The 20,419-nt window shown below is 47.3% G+C and overlaps 1 protein-coding gene across 1 annotated transcript in view; it reads right to left on the bottom strand.

Annotated features, from left to right (window-relative positions):
- The window catches only part of foxp4 (forkhead box P4), a 319,253-nt gene that overhangs the window by 49,373 nt on the left and 249,461 nt on the right, over nt 1–20,419 (bottom strand). The window contains 3 exon segments of the mRNA XM_078420290.1: nt 5,665–5,769; nt 9,970–10,168; nt 17,032–17,179. Coding sequence (XP_078276416.1) covers nt 5,665–5,769; nt 9,970–10,168; nt 17,032–17,179 — 452 coding nt within the window.

The raw sequence follows: 20,419 nt of genomic DNA, 5'->3' as shown, positions 1-20,419 counted from the left end.
ATGTTTCCAAGATTCCATCTGTGCACATGTATTCATGTGTTCAATTTCCCCCTGTAAATGGATTTAATATGTATGTATGTGGACCCATAACCTGTGCTGCACATGTACGTACATGTGTGTCTGTGTACCTGCACCTCACATGTTTCACTGTCCACCACCCCATCCTATTGTACCAATATAAATCTCTTAATCTTCACTCTCCTTCCATTCTGGCAGAATCTCTGAGCCCAATTACCTTCTTCTCCATGAATAATGTCTGATCCTCTGAGGATTTCTGGCACTTTTGTTTACTTTGTTTACATAAAAAAGACAACTGATATAATTCCTGAGAAACATTCCTGGAATTCCTTTGATCCCAATGGCCTGATGTTCTCCCATGCTTATGGCTTATGCCGTACCTGCTTCTTTGAAGTTCTTCTTTGGTAATCAAGGGGTTAAATGAGAGCATTGCGCTGGGAATTTTTTTCTAAATCCCGCTCCCACTCCGGGATGGAGTGAGATCCTGTAAACCAGTTACCAGAGGAGGTGTCTGCAGGAGAGAGCCTGTGCTACAGTTAAATGCATCCAATTATTGCCTCCCCTGGTACCTGTGTACCCATTACCACTCCCCTGTGCCTGCCAAAATCACTACACTAATGAGGTCAGTACCTGAGAGCGTTTACTGGCGGAGGAACCGTTAACAGATCGCCTGTTTGCACATCTCTGCTAATTGGCTAAATAAAATTCCACAATTATATGCCAGGCCATAAAACAGTGACTCAACAATGCAGCTAATAGAGAAGCACCCAATGACTGACACCTTGTAGAGCACTTCTGAGAATACTTAGATGAAGAGGGATGGCTCTGCTCTCTTCCAAGGGGACAGTTTTCTCTATTTGTGATCTTCAAAAAAAAACAAAGTCATGATAATAAATTGTTCAAGCAAATGATTATGCCCAAAGTAAAGCTACATTGAGTTAACAAGCACAGGATTAGGCCAAAGAAAGACACTTCATGCTGGAGTAACTCAACTAACCAGGCAGCATCTCAGGAGAGAAGGAATGGGTGATGTTTCGGGTCGAGACCCTTCTTCATTCTACCTGAAACATCACATATTCCTTCTTTCTAAAGATGCTGCCTTTCCTGCTGAGTTACTCCAGCATTTTGTATCCATCTTTGGTTTAAACCAACATCTGTAGTTCTTCCTACGTAGGATTAGGCTATTCTGGTGTTCTGCTTCACTGGAATCTGTTTTCTCAGTACCCTCTTTCTGCATACTCCCTTTCTTTCACCCTGAGGGGTGTGCCACCCTTATCCTTAACTGCCTCAAAGTCAATTGCTTCCATGAATTAGTGGCTTCCCCATTTCAACTATTCCCAGTCTCCTAACCTGATGTAGTGATCAAGTAAGTGCATCAATGTGTGTGAGTTTTTGAGATTTGGCATGTCCATGATGATTCTCCTGAACATCTACAGATTATTATTTGAATGGTGTCAAGTTAGGAAAAGGGGACGTACAACGTGATCTAGGTGTCCTAGTGCATCAGTCACTGAAAGGAAGCATGCAGGTACAGCAGGCAGTGAAGAAAGCCAATGGAATGTTGGCATTCATAACAAGAAGAGTTGAGTATAGGAGCAAAGAGGTCCTTCTGCAGTTGTACAGGGCCCTAGTGAGACCGCACCTGGAGTACTGTGTGCAGTTTTGGTCTCCAAATTTGAGGAAGGATATTCTTGCTATTGAGGGCGTGCAGTGTGGGTTTACTAGGTTAATTCCCGGAATGGCGGGACTGTCATATGTTGAAAGACTAGAACAACTAGGTTTGTATACACTGGAATTTAGAAGGATGAGAGGGGATCTTATCGAAACGTATAAGATTATTAAGGGGTTGGACATGTTAGAGGCAGGAAACATGTTCCCAATGTTGGGGAAGTCCAGAACCAGGGGCCACAGTTTAAGAATAAGGGGTAGGCCATTTAGAACAGAGATGAGGAAAAACTTTTTTAGTCAGAGAGTTGTGAATCTGTGGAATTCTCTGCCTCGGAAGGCAGTGGAGGCCAATTCTCTGAATACATTCAAGAGAGAGCTAGATAGAGCTCTTAAGGATAGCGGAGTCAGGGGGTATGGGGAGAAAGCAGGAACGGGGTACTGATTGAGAATGATCAGCCATGATCACATTGAATGGCAGTGCTGGCTCGATGGGCCGAATGGCCTACTCCTGCACCTATTGTCTATTGTCTATTGATATGGGAAATATTCAGATGAGATGCATCACAGCCTGGTATGGATGCATCACAGCCTGGTATGAGATGCATCACAGCCTGGTATGGCGACTGGTCTGCTCTTGAGCGTAGAAACAAACGACTGCAAATGATGGTTTAAACCAAAGATAGACTCAGCGGGTCAGGCAGCATCTCTGATGAAAAAGGAGAGGTGTCATTTTGTCAGTCTGAAGAATGGTCCTGACCCGAAACGTCATCTCACCTTTTTCTCCAGAGATGCTGTCTGACCCATTGAGTTACCCCGGCACTTTGTGTCTGCTCTGCTCGTGACCCTGCAGAGAGTGGTGAACACAGCCCAGTTCATCGCAGGCTCGTCACTTCCTTCCATCCAGTCCACCTGCACGGTGTGCTGCATCAGGAAGTCTGGAAGTATCGTCAAGGATGCTTGTCACCCTGGTCATTCCCTTGAATCTCTTCTACCTTCTGGAGATACAGGAGTTTGAAAGCTTGGACATCCAGACTGAGGAACACCACAGCGTCCAGCCTCCTGAGTCAGTCGCCTCATCCACACCTCATTACCAGAGGTGCTGCCATGTACTCTTACTCTTAACTCCACCTCATTTGGTGATTCCATTATTGCATTTATTGTGTACATTGGTCAACCTTCTTCTGTCGTTCCTGTCTCCATCAAGGTCCCCTGCAGCAAAGTTCACAGGGTGTAGATCCGTCTCCTCCAATGGATTGCTTGGTTACTTTTCTTCATTGCAGGTGGCCGCTGGCATCTTGGTGCCTGAAGCCTCACTAAGCTTAGATCACGTCTCCATATTAAATATGGCATTGGGGTCTGAGTTGGTCTTTGCAGGTGTGAATCTGAATGCAGGTATCCCTTCAACATCGTTACCCTCCTGCTCTTCCCTCTCTGTCTTAGGGTCTGGAAGGAGAAAGGCACTAGAATAGTGTTGATTGAAGGAAGGGAGGCAGCAGGGAAGAAGACGTTAGATACTTGCCGTTAGATATCATCATCCATGGCGGGAAGTCCTTGAAGGTGCCAGTAATAATGTATCCATTACAGATGACTTCTGGCACTGTTCACTTCACCATTTGCTCTCCACAAGTGTGTCTGAGGGGCTCTTGTCTTGTGGGAAGCCCGTACATATCTCCCACTTCTCACTTATTCCATAATCCAAAATCCCTGGAGCCACCTTCTCATTGTTTTCCAGCTTGGGTTAATTTCCTGCTTGACTGTTCCTGGTTCCATCTCCCCTCTTTAAGAAGAGGTACTGGTTGACTTTAAGATACCCACAAGGAGACACCAGGAATTTCAAATGCTGGTTTACAAAAAAAAACATGAAGTACTGGAGTAACTCAACGGGTCAGGTAGCATCTCTGGTGGAAGAAGAGTTCCGACCTGAAACGTCACCTGTCCATATCCTCCAGAGATGCTTCCTGAGCCGCTGAGTTACTCAAGCACTTTAAGTTTTTTTCTCATTAGCCCTTGACTGATGGTTTCACAGTAGCAAGAACTAGCTACGTGGAAGTCACCCAGAAATGCAGACTGCATGAAGTTGGTGTTCTGCCCAAGTAGCAATCACATCCAAAGATAGACACAAAATATTGGAGTAACTCAGTGGGACAGGCAGCATCTCTGGAGAGAAGTAATGGGTGACGTTTCAGGTCGAGATCCTTCTTCAGACTCAACCCGAAACATCACCCACTCCAGAGATGCTGCTTGTCCTGCTGAGTTACTCCAGCATTTTGTGTCTATCTTCAGTATAAACCGGCATAAACCAGCAGTTCCTTCCTACACAAAGCAATCACAGCCACTAGTTAGCTTCTGTTCAGGTTGGGAGTAAGAGCTAGAGTATAGGGTGGGGCAATAGAGGTGGCCAATGTCACACCATCAGTCCTTCAGGAGTGTAGCAAAAATGAGATCTTTAGATGTGTTGTAGGACTTCTCATTGCATCTACCTTCAGGTCTGAAGAAGGGCCTCGACCCTAAACGCCACCCATTCCTTCCCTCCCGAGATGCGGCCTGACCCGCTGAGTTACTCCAGCATTTTGTGTCTATCTTCAGGCCTCCAAGGAAAGGTTTGGAGAAATGTGACCAAGTGCTGCCAAGTGGGATGAGAATGATAATGCAACTTGATTGGCATGGATGAGTTGGGCCGAAGGGCCAGTTTCCATGCTACATAGTGGCCTATGACTACACTAATGGCTTAATATAAATACAATTTGTTTGTCTGTCGAAGACTTATCAGTTGTGAATGCAACTGTATTGTACATCATTACTTTCAGTTGGAACAGACAAGGAGATGGAACATAGAAGAAATAGAACAAAATGTGAAAAGGCAAGGGTCTGAAGAAGGTCCTCGACCTGAAATGTCACCTATTCCTTCTATCCAGAGATACGGCCTGACCTGCTGAGTTACTCCAGCATGTTATGTCTATTTTCAGTGTAAACCAGCATTTGCCTTCCTACAGACAAAGGTAAGTTATCACGGATATCAGGAAAACCCACCAGGAATGGTAATGCTGGCATTGGAGAGGTGTCCCTCACTGTGAAGGGCAGGTCAAAGATTTCTGCACAAAGATGGATGTGGGATTAAATGACATCTGTCTTATTTCTGCAAATTGATATAAACGTGTCTCTTCATGAACGCAGTGACCAAACTCGTGCTTTATGTTTGACTCAGGACTGAAAAGGAAGTGATTTACAAAAAAAAACATGAAGTGCTGGAGTAACTCAACGGGTCAGGTAGCATCTCTGGTGGAAGAAGAGTTCCGACCTGAAACGTCCCCTGTCCATATCCTCCAGAGATGCTTTGTTGCGTGCTAACCAGTCAGCGGAAAGACGATACAAGATTACAATAGAACCGCGCACAGTATTCAGATACAACAGAATATGACAACTGCAGCACTCAACCCCACATTAGCCGCATGAGGCAAATAATCTTCGGACAGTTGTACATTCTGCCCTGCATTGGAATAACTGTCAACGACAATGCAATTAAACTGGAAACAGCTCGAGCGCAGAATAAAACCAGTGATAAACCTCTATCCTGGCACAATCCTTGCAGTTTGAAAGAAGGGGATAAAATGTAGAGGGCAGTTAATTTCACTTGACTGAGGGTAGAAATTCCATTGATGATCCTAGCTTAATCTAATGATGACATCCTCTGCTGCCACCATCCACAATCTGCACATGTGCCACCATCTCATCACCATCACTACCCTACTACATCATTCACCCCACCATTCACCACCTCACCATCTCATCACCACCACCACCACCCTACCACATCACCACCATTCACCACCTCACCATCACTCCCCGACCACATCACCACCATTCACCACCTCACCATCTCATCACCATCACCACCACCACCCTACCACATCACCACCATTCACCACCATTCACCACCATTCACCACTGGCTGTGAAGTTGACACCTGCTGGTACATACTTTAGAAACTGGCCCATGTCATCGCAGAGAGCTTCACAGCCTGGCCACTTGCACTCTCCATGTCCGAACAGTGGGTGGACACCAGTGGCTTCTTCATGTGATAAACTAGGGGAAAAGCAGACAGAGGTTAGTTACCGTCTCACAAACAAAGGTGAAAACTTACCCACACCAACCAACGTCACACTGAAACACTAGAACAGGCTTAAGACATTACATGGGATGACTTGGCCTCAGAAGCAGAAGCAGATCAGTGCAGTTCTGGTCTCCTAATTTGAGGAAGGACATCCTTGCTATTGAGGCAGTGCAGCGTAGGTTCACCAGGTTAATCCCCGGGATGGAGGGACTGTCATATGAGGAAAGATTGGAAAGACTGGGCTTGTATTCACTGGAGTTGAGAAGGATGAGAGGGGATCTTATAGAGATGTATAAAATTATAAAAGGACTAGACAAGCTAGATACAGGAAAAATGTTCCCAATGTTTGGGCGAGTCCAGAACCAGGGGCCACAGTCTAAGAATAAAGGGGAGGCCATTTAAAACTGAGGTGAGAAGAAACGATTTCACCCAGAGAGAGTTGTGAATTTGTGGAATTCTCTGCCACAGAAGGCAGTGAGGCCAATTCATTGGATGAATTTAAAAGAGAGTTAGAGCTCTGGGGGCTAGTGGAATCAAGGGATATGGGGAGAAGGCAGGCACAGGTTACTGATTGTGGATGATCAGCCATGATCACAGTGAATGGTGATGCTGGCTCAAAGGGCCAAATGGCCTCCTCCTGCACCCGTTTTCTATGTTTCTATGTTTCTATGTGGGCTGCCTTGGACAATGCAGAGAAACTGAACAATGTTTAGTAAATTTACGTTTAAATTGGCATCGTAGTCAACACAAACATCATGGGCCGAAGGGCCTTCTCTTGTGCTGTACTGTTCAATGCTCCATGACAGCATGGATGTACTAGAGTCAAACAGAAAGCATGAAACCACCAGCTGTAATGATAGACACAAAAAGCTGGAGTAGCTCAGCTGGACAGGCAGCATCTCTGGAGAGAAGGAATGGGTGATGTTTCAGGTTGGGACCCTTCTTCAGACTCCAATGGTATCTCCAGTCATTGGCAGAAACATGTTGATAATAGGAGAACAGAACATTTCTGACCCAAACGCCCAAAGCATTTACAAAGCTACTGACACTCCAGGAAAATCTTTAAAGAAATGTTTTTCCAACCTCTTCAGTTTTCCTGCCCCATGCATTTATGAAAGTAAATTCAAAGCTCCCTGATCACTTCCCACTCGCTCCCTTCCTTCCCACATGGCCTCCGGGGAATCCAAGCGCACTTATCCTTCTGCACCCATGGGTGCTTCAGTCTGCAGTACCTGCACCCATGGGTGCTTCAGTCTGAAGTATCTGCACTCATGGGTGCTTCAGTCTGAGGTATCTGCACCCATGGGTGCTTCAGTCTGAAGTATCTGCACCCATGGGTGCTTCAGTCTGAAGTATCTCAAGCCTCCGGTTCGCACAATCTTCTGCCTCAGTAACAGGAGAGCTTTGCACTGGGCCACACTGGAGACAGGAGGGCTTTGCACTGGGCCACACTGGAGACAGCTTTGCACTGGGCCAGACAGGAGGGCTTTGCACTGGGCCACACTGGAGACAGCTTTGCACTGGGCCAGACAGGAGGGCTTTGCACTGGGCCACACTGGAGACAGCTTTGCACTGGGCCAGACAGGAAGGCTTGGCACTGGGCCACACTGGAGACAGCTTTGCACTGGGCCAGACAGGAAAGCTTTGCACTGGGCCAGACTGGAGGGCAGTCAGTGACAAGATGGATCTAAACACTCTGACGATGGGCTGGGAAATTAATGAGGAAGAAATACAAAATTAATTTGTTTCTTTTTTTAGGAATATCACTCCTGATGTTGCCATTATAAATATATTTAGGAAGTTTCCAAATCCCACGGGGCTGATTATGATAATGATGGAATATAGAGTGAGTGTTTCAGCAAGAGGAGAGCGTGTGCTTAGGGCAGAATGCCTTCATCACAACGTCGGCACTGCCCCACCTGAAGTGTGAACCTGTCCTTACGGCAGCGGGGAGATCTGCACAGTAATTCCACACTGACGTTGTCCGGCTGCAGTGTGGAACATCCCCACCTGTGGTCACAGCCGGACTGAACAACAAAACTGCACAATACATCCCTCACTCAAAACGCTGCACAGTAAACAGTTCATGTCGTTGATACAAGTCAGATGATTTGCAACATTTCACAATCTGCCATTCACCGCTGCACAAGGGAAGTCACTGAGGCATTCTGTTCGAAGAGAGCTGAGAATATTCAGTGCGAGGCTTTGGCCGAGAGTGGTAGGCCGAGAGAGTGCGAGGGTACGCAGGACTGCACCTCCCCCCTGGTGGAGATACCACTGGCTGTGTGAACATAGGTCTGTAGGTGACCTGACCTTCCCTGGTGTGTGTCTGACCATGGACAATGAATGGGTCTACAGACAGTTCATCCACTTCCCCCCTCACTGTGTCCTGTGTAGACCAAGGTCTGAGTGTGAAGGGAAAGGGTAACTTTGCCATGTCATTTACAGCCAGAGTCATTGAGTCACTGTGGCCTGCACCAGAGTCTTGGGTCAAATCAACATCGACTTGCTCATTGGTCAGTGTGGTCTAGGTGTCCTGGTGTTATTAGGTCAGGGTCACGATCGTTGGTCAGAGGGAACGTGGAGATTTTAGATCTGATGGACCAAAAAGTGAGTGGTCAGTGTGGACACTGGGAGTGAGTGGTCAGTGTGGACACTGGGAGTGGTCAGTGTGGACACTGGGAGTGGTCAGTGTGGTCAAGGGGCGTGAGTGGTCAGTGTGGACACTGGGAGTGGTCAGTGTGGACACTGGGAGTGAGTGGTCAGTGTGGACACTGGGAGTGGTCAGTGTGGACACTGGGAGTGGTTAGTGTGGACACTGGGAGTGAGTGGTCAGTGTGGACACTGGGAGTGGTCAGTGTGGACACTGGGAGTAAGTGGTCAGTGTGGACACTGGGAGTGGTCAGTGTGGTCACTGGGATGATGGGTCAGTGTGGACACTGGGATGATGGGTTAGTGTAGACACAGGTCAGTGAGTGGTCAGTGTGGACACTGGGAGTAAGTGGTCAGTGTGGACACTGGGAGTGGTCAGTGTGGACACTGGGAGTGAGTGGTCAGTGTGGACACTGGGAGTAAGTGGTCAGTGTGGACACTGGGATGATGGGTTAGTGTAGACACAGGTCAGTGAGTGGTCAGTGTAGACACAGGTCAGTGAGTGGTCAGTGTGGTCACAATGACCGACATCATTTTATGGCCACCTGGAGTATTGGGTCGGTCTGGCCCCATCATCATTGGGCGGCACAGTAGCGCAGCGGTAGAGTTGCTGCTTTACAGCGAATGCAGCGCCGGAGACTCAGGTTCGATCCTGACTACGGGTGCTGCACTGTATGGAGTTTGTACGTTCTCCCCGTGACCTGCGTGGGTTTTCTCCGAGATCTTCGGTTTCCTCCCACACTCCAAAGACGTACAGGTATGTAGGTTAATTGACTGGGTAAATGTAAATGTAAAAATTGTCCCTAGTGGGTGTAGGATAGTGTTAATGTACGGGGATCACTGGGCGGCACGGACTTGGAGGGCCGAAAAGGCCTGTTTCCGGCTGTATATATATGATATGATATGATGATAATTGGAGTTATTGAATCAATGTGGTCACAGCCTGTATCTCGGGAGTGGCACTGTGCCTCAGATAGTTTGTGGATTGAAGCCCGACTCTGGAGCCTGTAATTCAGAGCGGGGGAGCAGTGCACTATTGCCACTGCTGCCTGCACTGGTGGAATGTTCCACTAAACAGCCCCCTTCAGCTCAGCTAGATGGAAGGAGGGGAGTACCTAATCTTCTCAAGGCTGAATCAAGCTTCAGGTCATTGGGAGTTGAAAGTCAAAGTGATATTGAGGCTTTGGGGAGGCTGAGAGTGTAGCAGAGAGTGGTCTGGGGTCCATAACCCCAGTGCCAGAGTCCCGCGTCTGACAACGCTGACAAACCTCCCACTGGTGCAGCGGACTTGTCAAACAGTGAAAGCGATGAACTTCACCGAGGCGGAGAACACTCAGAAAATGGATGAGGAGCAGGTTAGTGGGGTGAGTACGACTATGCACTCAATGACAGACTGACTGAGTCAGAGTGAGGGGCCTCTTCTGGTTTCACCCACCGCTCAACAAGAACGGCAGAACTCTTGCGTGGGAACCTGTATGGGTCGGTGTTGACAAGTCAGAATCACATTAGCTTTACCATACCTTTCTCTCTTTGGAGTGTGGATCGAACTCTGTCCATTCAGCAGGGAGTGATGGGGTATTGAAGGGGAGATCTTGGGGGCCAGGAAGGAGGTGGAGCTGTTGGTTGAGAGGTCGAGGCTTTCGCTCTTCAGAGTGTCTTCCATGCTTTGTACCCCCGTCATTTCTTTCCACATTTGCTGAAAGTCTGCTGGGCACATCGCTGCAAATGACAACACAGAGCCCGTGCAGGAGAGCAGCGTTAACACATCAGCAGCACGCACGCACGCACGCACGCATGACAGCACCCCCATTCAATCAAATGTCCACGCACGACAGCACCCCCATTCAATCAAGTGTCCACACCTGTGTTACCCAATAAACATGACACTGTATCACATGGGACCGCACGCACAGTGGCACAGCTGGTAGAGCTGCTGCCTCAGATTGTCACAGATAGGGTTTGATCCTGACCGCCACTGCTGTCTGTGTGGAGTTTGTACGTTCTCCCTGTGACCACCTGGGTTTCCGTGCTTTAGTTTCCCCCCACCTCACAAAAATACGCGGGTTTGTAGGTTAATCGGCCTCTGCATCTTGTCCCTCAGTGCGTTGGGAGTGGATGAGCAAGTGGGATAACATGGAATTAGTGTGAACGGGTGATCGATGGCTGGCGTGGACTCAGTGGGCTGAAGGGCCTGTTTCCGTGCTGCATCTTTAAACTCTAAAAGACAGCAGATCAATAGCTTTGTCAGAGAATGATGTTTTAAGAAGGTTGTTGAAGACGGATTGGGGCTAGAGAGATGGAAGGATTTAGAGAAAGAATTCCAGAGTTTGGATGCAAGGCATTCAGAGGGGTGATGGAAATTGGGGATGTGCTGGAGGAAGTTAGAGGGATAGTACGGGGTGGGACTGAGTTGGAATTTGCTCATAAGATGCAATGGATGAGTCGGGTTCTCCCAGAAGATATGGCATATACGTTACATGTCCACTGCAAGCCCCTGTATGTTTAATAGTCAAGAGCCGAGTGTTTTATTGTCATATGTCCCAGGTAGAACAAAGAACAACAGCACAACAGTATATATGTAAATATAGAACTCTGTAAACAATATCATTAAAAAACGTTCAATGTGTGTGTTCAACATCCAATATATATGTCAACCCACAAACACACAGATATATATGGTTATTTATGAAGATAGATACAAAAAGCTGGAGTAACTCAGTGGGACAGGCAGCATCTCTGGAGAAAAGGAATGGGTGACGTTTCGGGTCGAGACCCTTCTTCAGACTTTATATATGTTTATATGTATACACACACATACACACACACACATATATATATATACATATATATATATATATATATATAAAGTCTGAAGAAGGGTCTCGACAGATCAATACAGACGATGATAAGGAAATGTGGAATGTTACATTGTTAGCTGAGGGGAAGGTGATAAGGAGGCACACAGAGTAAAGTTAATTAGGACAGTGAAACTAGTTGGAGAACTAGGGTGGGGGAGGGATGGAGAGAGGGAAAGCAAGGGTTACTTGAAGTTAGAGAAATCAATATCATGGGTTGTAAGCTGCCCAAACTTATCGAAACGTATAAGATTATTAAGGGGTTGGACACATTAGAGGCAGGAAACATGTTCCCAATGTTGGGGGAGTCCAGAACCAGGGGCCACAGTTTAAGAATAAGGGGTAGGCCATTTAGAACAGAGATGAGGAAAAACTTTTTCTGTCAGAGAGTTGTGAATCTGTGGAATTCTCTGCCTCAGAAGGCAGTGGAGGCCAAGTCTCTGAATACATTCAAGAGAGAGCTCGATAGAGCTCTTAAGGATAGCGGAGTCAATAGACAATAGAAAATAGGTGCAGGAGAAGGCCATTCAGCCCTTCGAGCCAGCACCGCCATTCAATGTGATCATGGCTGATCATTCTCAATCAGTACCCCGTTCCTGCCTTCTCCCGATACCCCCTGACTCCGCTATCCTTAAGAGCTCTATCTAGCTCTCTCTTGAATGTATTCAGAGAATTGGCCTCCACTGCCTTCTGAGACAGAGAATTCCACAGATTCACAACTCTCTGACTGAAAAAGTTTTTCCTCATCTCTGTTCTAAATGGCCTACCCCTTATTCTTAAACCGTGGCCCCTGGTTCTGGACTCCCCCAACATTGGGAACATGTTTCCTGCCTCTAACGTGTCCAAACCCTTAATAATTTAGTCAGGGGGTATGGGGAGAAAGCAGGAACGGGATACTGATTGAGAATGATCAGCCATGATCACATTGAATGGCGGTGCTGGCTCGAAGGGCCGAATGGCCTCCTCCTGCACCTATTGTCTATTGTCAAACGAAATACTATAGGAGGTGCTGTTTCTCCAATTTACGTTGGGCCTCACTGTGATAATGCAGGAGGCCCAGGAGAGAGAGATCAGTGTGGGATTGGGAGGGGGAGTTAAAGTGTTTGGCAACAGGGAGATCACGTAGGGCTAGGCATTTCAAGCCCCTGGTGACCAGGCGCCAACGCCACAAAATGGTCAACGACAATAGCAACACACTGTCAGAGTCTTCTGGGTCACATGTTGAACACATACTATTTTCGCCAAATTTAGCTCATGCAGCATACAATTGGGATGAGGGCCATTCTTCATGATGTCCCAAAGATGGAACTTGTAGCTAGGTTAGACAACTGGTAGTAAGGTTAACTCAGTCCCGCTGAGTTACTCCAGCTTTTTGTGTCCTGTGGTGTAAATTAGCATCTGCAATTCCTTCCTACACATGGTAACTAGGTTAAATGGTCACTGTATATTGCCCCCAGCCAAGTGGTTGAATTGGGGGAAGATGATTTGATGGGAGTGTGGGGACAATAAAATGAGATCAGTTCTGGCTGAGTGTCAATGTGTGTTGATGCTCAGTGTGGACAGTGAGATGAAGGGTCAGTTTCTATCTGTGTGACTTTCCATTTCATCAAACGACTTCTTACCTCCAGTCACCTTGACCAGATGAAACAGTTGTTTTCTCATCTCTAATAACGTAAAATGAATCAAGGAAACTATTCCAAGAAATTGCAACAGCTTCCCCCTTCTCCCTCCGTGATCTATTAATATTCTCCCAAAAGCAAAGCCAAGAAGATTCATCTCAAATTTCCAAACATTGTGAAGGTTTGGTGGAATGACAGGGAATAGATGGAAACATGGTGGGGAGAGAGGTGTGGAGAGATGGTGGAGAGAGGTGTGGAGAGAGGTGTGGAGAGATGGTGGAGAGAGGTGTGGAGAGATGGTGGAGAGAGGTGTGGAGAGAGGTGTGGAGAGAGGTGTGGAGAGAGGTGTGGAGAGAGGTGTGGAGAGAGGTGTGGAGAGATGGTGGAGAGATGGTGGAGAGAGGTGTGGAGAGATGGTGGAGAGAGGTGTGGAGAGATGGTGGAGAGAGGTGTGGAGAGATGGTGGAGAGATGGTGGAGAGGGGTAAAATGGACAGGAGACACTTGCATTGTTACAGCTCCTTTAGGGCCCTTGATGAACAACTAGATACGTTACAGGCAATGATGTTCTTTCCAAGTTAGGCCACTGTTGTGACACAGGATATTTGGACGCTAATTTGTGCACAGAAAGCTCTCATAAACAGCAAAATGATAAATAGCAAATGATTTTATTTTCTGTGCAGTGAAGTTTTCAAATTACTTTTGGCGAAGGAAGGATTTTGAGAGTGTGAAGTAGAATTGAGCAATTAGTGAGGGTAGAGGGAGGATCTGGCCATTAGTTGAGTTGTGACAGTGGCTGAATGGGTTCAGTATCTCTGTCTGACACTAATTAGAGCTACATTACTTCCTGATAGTTACCAATGCAAGATTGGCCTGCACTTATTAAATCTAAAGGTTGAATCTCCTATTAGTCGCTAGTCTCCAGTTGTATCAAAATCATTAATTGTGACTTTTCTAGTGCAGATATAAATAATCAGTAATTGTTTTCAAAATATTGAGTTGGAGGAAATATTTTAATTAGACCACAACAAAGGGGAAAGAGAAACTATCTGAGGTGTTTTTTGTGTTGTTAAGACTGTAGCCCCAGGCACCAAGCCTAGCCCATCACTGCATCCTTTGATTGAATGAAAAATCGTGGTGGCAAGATGCATTCGGGGATATAGGGACTGCCTAATTTAACATATCAAGAGGATCGTTAAAAGAACAGAGCTTAAAGTGGAAATTAGAATCATGAGAATGTGGGTCAATTGCTATCATTGCCAACGTCTGACGAGTTGTGCATTCTCTCTTTGACAAAAAGCACTTCAAGAGCCAGTTTTTGAATTGCTCCTTTCTTTTTTTTTTTAAACAGAGAGACGTGTTAAAATGAATTCCGTGTTGGAAACTTCAGGCTATTTCTGGACAAAAGAGCAAAGATGGGCCCATTGACCTTCCTCGTTATTCTCAGATTGCCATACATTGTGGCCAGGACTGAGTGCTTGGCTGGGTGCTGAACCCATTGGTGTGGAACTGAGGGTACAGGTAACCTGTATTTATTGTTCTATATCTTCACTGCATCACCGTCGATATCTTTCCGTCGATTTCCCTTTCCCCCGACTCTCAGTCAGAAGAAGGGTCTCGACCCAAAACGTCACCCATTCCATCTCTCCAGAGATGCTGCCTCTCCCGTTGAGTTACTCCAGCATTTTGTGTCTATCTCAGGTGATGGTGTCAGCTTCCTCTGTTAAATGACACCACTGAGCTAATTGGGCATTTACAACAATCAGATAGTGTTAACACCACCAACACAAATACTGGTTCCTTTATAAGTGGATTTATTTTGAAAAATCTAATTTAATTTCTCAATCTGTCATTGTAGGGTTTAAGCACAAATTCTTTGGTCAATTAGCCAATTGATTACTCTAGATTGCTACACGTAAGATAATCAATATAATCTGTATTTGATAATCAGGCTTGCAATACTGGGTCACATCCAAACAGTGCAACGTAAATAGCAATAGATAAGCTCTCTCGAACCTCCAAAGTTTTGAATGATGTCCCTTCTACCTATTCTGCTGGTTGAAGTAATTGTCAAAGGTGTACAAATAGGCAAGGAAGCTTTCTTCAGTGACCTGACCCAACACTTATCCATCGGCCATCCAGTAAGCAGATTACAACTGCAACTGTGATTGAAGAAAACAGCATTCTGGTGCAAATAATGGGGCAGAAAACCAAGGATTGAAAAGGAACAAGCATCACGATCACACACCAAATGTTGTATTAGTGATGCACAGACTCCTGTGTTAAAACTTGATGGGGTAAACCTGCTGCAAAATGTACTTGGCCTAAACACCTCCCAACCAAATTTACTTCACAAAATTCGCAACTTCTCTTCTTCCTCTCTTCAGTCAACCTCTCTTGGACAAAGATGCCTTCCATCCACTCTGGTTTTGTTGGTTGGGTGTTGGCTGATAAACTGATGAAGGAGCCACAGAGTCTCCTGAGCAGAGCAGGAGGCTTCTGGTGAGAAGGTTGTGAGGAGCTCGGCTCTCCCTCTGTGCCTCCTGAAGAGTAACCCTGAGATTCTCAGCCCTGAATGCTCCTTCTCCACTTTGACTGGTCTTACCCAAGGTTCCCAGAGTCATTCGGGATGTTGCATTTCTCCAAGGGTATCCCTGGGATCCCTGGGTGCATTTTCCTGCCTGCCTCCTCCCACAACAGAGCATGGACATGTGTCTGGGGTTGCAGTCAGATGCGAGCCAGCCTGGGATTGGGCAAACCTTGCTGATCATCCTGGGCCTACCACCCTGTGGCTCCAGCTATGTCCAGGGACAGCTGGTGGCTTTGGACTGAGCTGGGCAATGGAGGAAGGGGCGTACGCCACCAACCACTGGCCTAGAGTTAGCACTGAAGTCCCTGGAGCTTCACTGACTCCACTCATTGCCTGGACTCCAAATCGGAAGAGTTTGAGTTTGCAGATCACATCTGGTATGGTCTGGCTTTGTGGAAGTTGACTACCTATTCACCATTACCTGTCCACTACCTGCCCACTGCTACCTGTCCACTACTACCTGTCTACTCCCTGTCCACTACTGTATGTCCACTACCTGTCCATGACTACCTGTCCACCACTACCTCTCCACTACCTGTCCACCACTACCTGTCCATCAATACCTACCTGTCCTCTACCTGTTCACTACCTGTCCACCACTACCTGTCCGCCAGTACCTGTCCGCTACTACCTGTCCACCAGTAAGTGATGAAAGCAGTTAGTGAGTTGTACTCGAGTTGCTCAGGATGGAGAATAATTTTATCCACACTGTTGGATCAGTATAAACAAGGCAGTGAAACGTAGTCTGTTGCGGCTGACCAAGGCTGGGAGAGGGGAGATGCGGTGGCTCAACCAGTGGACCTGCTCCTCACAGCTCCAGGGCCTCTGGTGCTGTCTGTGTGGAGTTTGCACGTTTTTCCTGGGACCGTGTGGGTTTCTTCCGGGTACTCTGGTTTCCCACCACATCCAATCAAGATGTGCAGGATGGTCAATTGTCTGTCATCTGTAGGTTACTGTTTAGTGAGTGGTCTATCCAGAGGGAGGGGTGTGAATGTGGGGGGAATAGAAACTTGATGTGTAGGAAGGAACTGCAGACGCTGGTTTATACTGGAGATAGGCCCAAAATGCTGGATTAACTCAAGAGGTCAGGCAGCATCTCTGGAGAAAAAGAATAGGTGACGTTTCGGGTCGAGACCCTTCTTCAGACTGAAAGTAGAGGTGGGAAGGGGAACGAGAAAAGGCCAGAACAAATCAGGATGAGCAACAGATGATCTCGGGAAGGGTGGAGCCCACAATGGCCCGTTGTTGGCTGGGGAAGGTGTGATAACAAGAGGGGTACAAGGTCGTGAACAGTGCAACTGGTTGGATGACGAGGGTGGGAGAGGGGGGAGGGGGAGAGAGGGAATGCTGGAGTTACTTGAAATTAGAGACATCAACGTTCATACCGCTGGGCTGTAAGCTGTCCAAGTTCCTCCAAGAAGTTGTAGCATTGCTTAAAGCCTTGTGCTTTGTGGCTGTTTGATGCTAATGGTGGTGGGCACGTGTGGGTGGGTGAGAGGGGACATAGGGATGGCCTTACCTTGTGCCAGGGTCTGGAGTGGCAGGGTGGGTTGTCCAGGCTGCAGGGTCACCAGGCCTTGTCGCTGGAGGTTGAGGAGGTGCTGCTGCTGCAGTTGCTGCATTTGAAGGATCTGCTGCTGGAAAGCGAGCTGCTTGTTGCCCAGTTGCTGCAGAGTGGAGAGAGGAAGAGGCCATTAGTGTCCACATGCCTGCAGCATGCAACCAGGCAAAAGCTGCTCTTGCCCCTGCTACTGTCAGTGTGCACTAGTGGTGTGCCCATTCACCCTGCAGATGCCGAACCCGAACCCTAATGCCCTTCATAAGGGGGATTGGGGGGGAGGGGAAGGGGGAGGGGTGGGGCAGGGGAGGGGGAGAGGGGGAGGGAGGGGAGAAGGGGGGAGAAGGGGGGAGGAGGGGAGGGGAGGGGAGGAGAGGGTGCTGCATCAATGCAGGAGAGGTTTGGGCCCAACGGGTCCACTTGGTCTTGTTAACATTAAATTTAAGTAGCGTTATTAGGGTTAAGTAGGGGCCACAGTTTAAGAATTAGGTGTAGGCCATTTAGAACGGAGATGAGGAAAAACTTTTTCAATCAGAGAGTTGTGAATCTGTGGAATTCTCTGCCTCAGAGGCAGTGGAGGCCAATTCTCTGAATGCATTCAAGAGAGAACTGGATAGAGCTCTTAAGGATAGCGGAGTCAGGGGGTATGGGGAGAAGGCAGGAACGGGGTACTGATTGAGAATGATCAGCCATGATCACATTGAATGGCGGTGCTGACTCGAAGGGCCGAATGGCCTCCTCCTGCACCTATTGTCTATTGTCTAAGTTCCATGATTAACTCTAGCCTCAGTGGCGGTTGTTGGTGGTGCAGTGGGCGGTCTCTTGAGACAATAAACGGCAAGGGCCTGCCAGCAAACTGTTCCCTGCTTCCGACCATATGCCTGGAGACAGGGCGGTGAGGGGTGGAGGTGGAATGTTCAATAGTCAACAGTGCTGTATTTGTCATGTCTACAACTGCACAGTCAGATTCATTTTGCATATATTACACATGTGGGCGCCACCATACTCTGCATCATTATTCAAAGTTCACAGTCCGGTCAGCCCGCCCACTCGATGTACTGGACCAGTTCCCATGAACCAACGTTCCGTTCCTCCCCTCCCCCTCCCCTCCCCTCCCCCTCCCCTCCCCTCCCCTCCCCTCCCCTCCCCTCCCCTCCCCTCCCCTCCCCTCCCCTCCCCTCCCCTCCCCTCCCCTCCCCTCCCCTCCCCTCCCCTCCCCTCCCCCCCCAACCACACACTTTTTCCCCACTCACCCTTCTCCTCCCCTCCCACCATACCCTCACCTCACCCACCACACGCCCTCCCCCTCCCCCTCCCCTCCCCCTCCCCTCCCCTCCCCCTCCCTTCCCCTCCCCTCCCCTCCCCACCTCTATCTCAGCAGAGTTTCTGCTGGTTTTGCATCCTCTTCCTGTTTCCTTGACCTGGTGGGGCCACCGTAGGAGTTTCCTGATTGTCTCTTAATCGTGCCAAATCTACTGTTCATTATTCTTGGTGTAAAATCTTACTCCCAATGGCTTGTCAGCATTATTTCTTATGAATATAGGATTCGAGCTTTCATACATTTTAAAGTAAGGATGTACAGATTTTCTTGTGAAGTTCTGCTTTTGTGGCGATGGCTTCACTAACGAGCGGCCCTCTGTGGCCTATTAACATAGTCCCCAACGACGTGTTAGTAAACCAGATTACTAAGGCACAGCCCAGCTGCTTGAACCCTGCCATTGCTCTGACACTTCTTATCTGAATGTATTAAGTATGAATACATTACCAATGGGTCCCCGCACTGACACATATTAGGAAGAAATCTCCTGGCCAGTCTCGTCGGGAAAGGAGAATTCAACAAAGCTGCCATTTCCACGACAGGCATGCACGGAATTACTCCGTGACTCGAGACTGTTTGGCTCTCTCATTTATCCAACTCTGTCAATTGAACCCACTCTCTCTCCACCAGGATTCTCCATCCCTGATTGATCAGGGATGTGAAGACAACGCGGATGCTGTCCATGGAAGCACTGACACATCAGCTTGGGGAGCAAGACAGTGTCCCTGTACAAAGCATGAACTCAAAGCCCAAACTTGCAACCCAACAGATTTGTGCCCATGTGTGGTACTGGCTCTGAACTGAGTGGGTTATGATTCCCCCCCCATCTCCTCCTATCTTGTAAGGAGTCAGTTTATGTCAGACAAGGCTCCCTTCCAGCTGGTAAAGTCTGCCGTTTAATGTTGCCAATTTAGCTGGGATTATTCTGGCATCAAGAAGTATTGAAAAGTAAACATCCATGAAAAGGTGCGCTGGCCAATAATCAATAACTCTAACGTTGTACTCAGCGGGTCAGGCAGCATCTTTGGAGAGTTTGGATAGATGGCATTTCAGGTTTAGACCTGACCCATAATGTCACCTATCCACATTCTCCAGAAATATGTGATCAGCAATGAGAAATGATTGACATGACAGAAATGATGGATCTTGACTAAATTTGTGTTTCTTTCTATGTTTTGTTTATCTGCTTCTGACTTATGATGTTGTGGTTTTTAAAATTCTATTTTGTTAAGTATTAAGGGTCAGCACAATAAACTTTGGCTTCTGCCTACACCTTTTTTTTTAGTCAGAAAATATCATGTGTGATGATATTGTTTTTTTTTTTATACAATGATTTCGCACTATTTATCTTTCACAACTGTACGGTCAATCTGTTGTATTGTATTGACCGGAAAATAAATAAATAAATAAATAAATATAAATAAATAAATGCTGCCTGCCCCACTGAGTTAGTCCACCACCTAGTGTCTTTTTTTCCCCTCTACCCTCTCGGTCCTGATGCAAGACGTGACCTCCACAGATGCTGCCAGACCTGCTAAATACCTTCCAGCTGTTTGCTTTTTGCTCCTGATTTCAGCATCTGCGGCTTCTTGTGACTTTGGAGCTTTGCTCCCTCTGTCCTCCATTGTAGATGGATTTCATTTTCTGTTTAATCCACGCTGCTCCTGATCTGGTACACACAATGCTGGAGTAACTCAGCGGCTCAGGCAGCATCTCGGGAGAGAAGGAATGGGTGACGTTTCGGGTCTCGACCCAAGGCCCGAAACGTCACCCATTCCTTCTCTCCCGAGATGCTGCCTGAGCCGCTGAGTTACTCCAGCATTTTGTGCCGACCTTCGATTTAAACCAGCACCTGCAGTTTTTGTCCTGCACTCCTCCTGACCTGGGAGTCTTTACTGAATTATTGTTGCTGGAGTCATTCCTTACATCCACCCTACAAAATATCTAGTCCACTAGGGTCTGATCGGCCAGTGTAAAAGGGGCTTCACTCTTCATTCTACATTTGCCCTGGAACTCAATAAAACCCCTCAT

The sequence above is a fragment of the Rhinoraja longicauda genome, chromosome 24 (assembly GCF_053455715.1).
Source record: "Rhinoraja longicauda isolate Sanriku21f chromosome 24, sRhiLon1.1, whole genome shotgun sequence".
Classification (NCBI taxonomy): domain Eukaryota; kingdom Metazoa; phylum Chordata; class Chondrichthyes; order Rajiformes; family Arhynchobatidae; genus Rhinoraja; species Rhinoraja longicauda.
The sequence above is the reverse complement of the archived record's forward strand: the minus strand, read 5'-3'. Positions and strand labels throughout refer to the sequence as shown.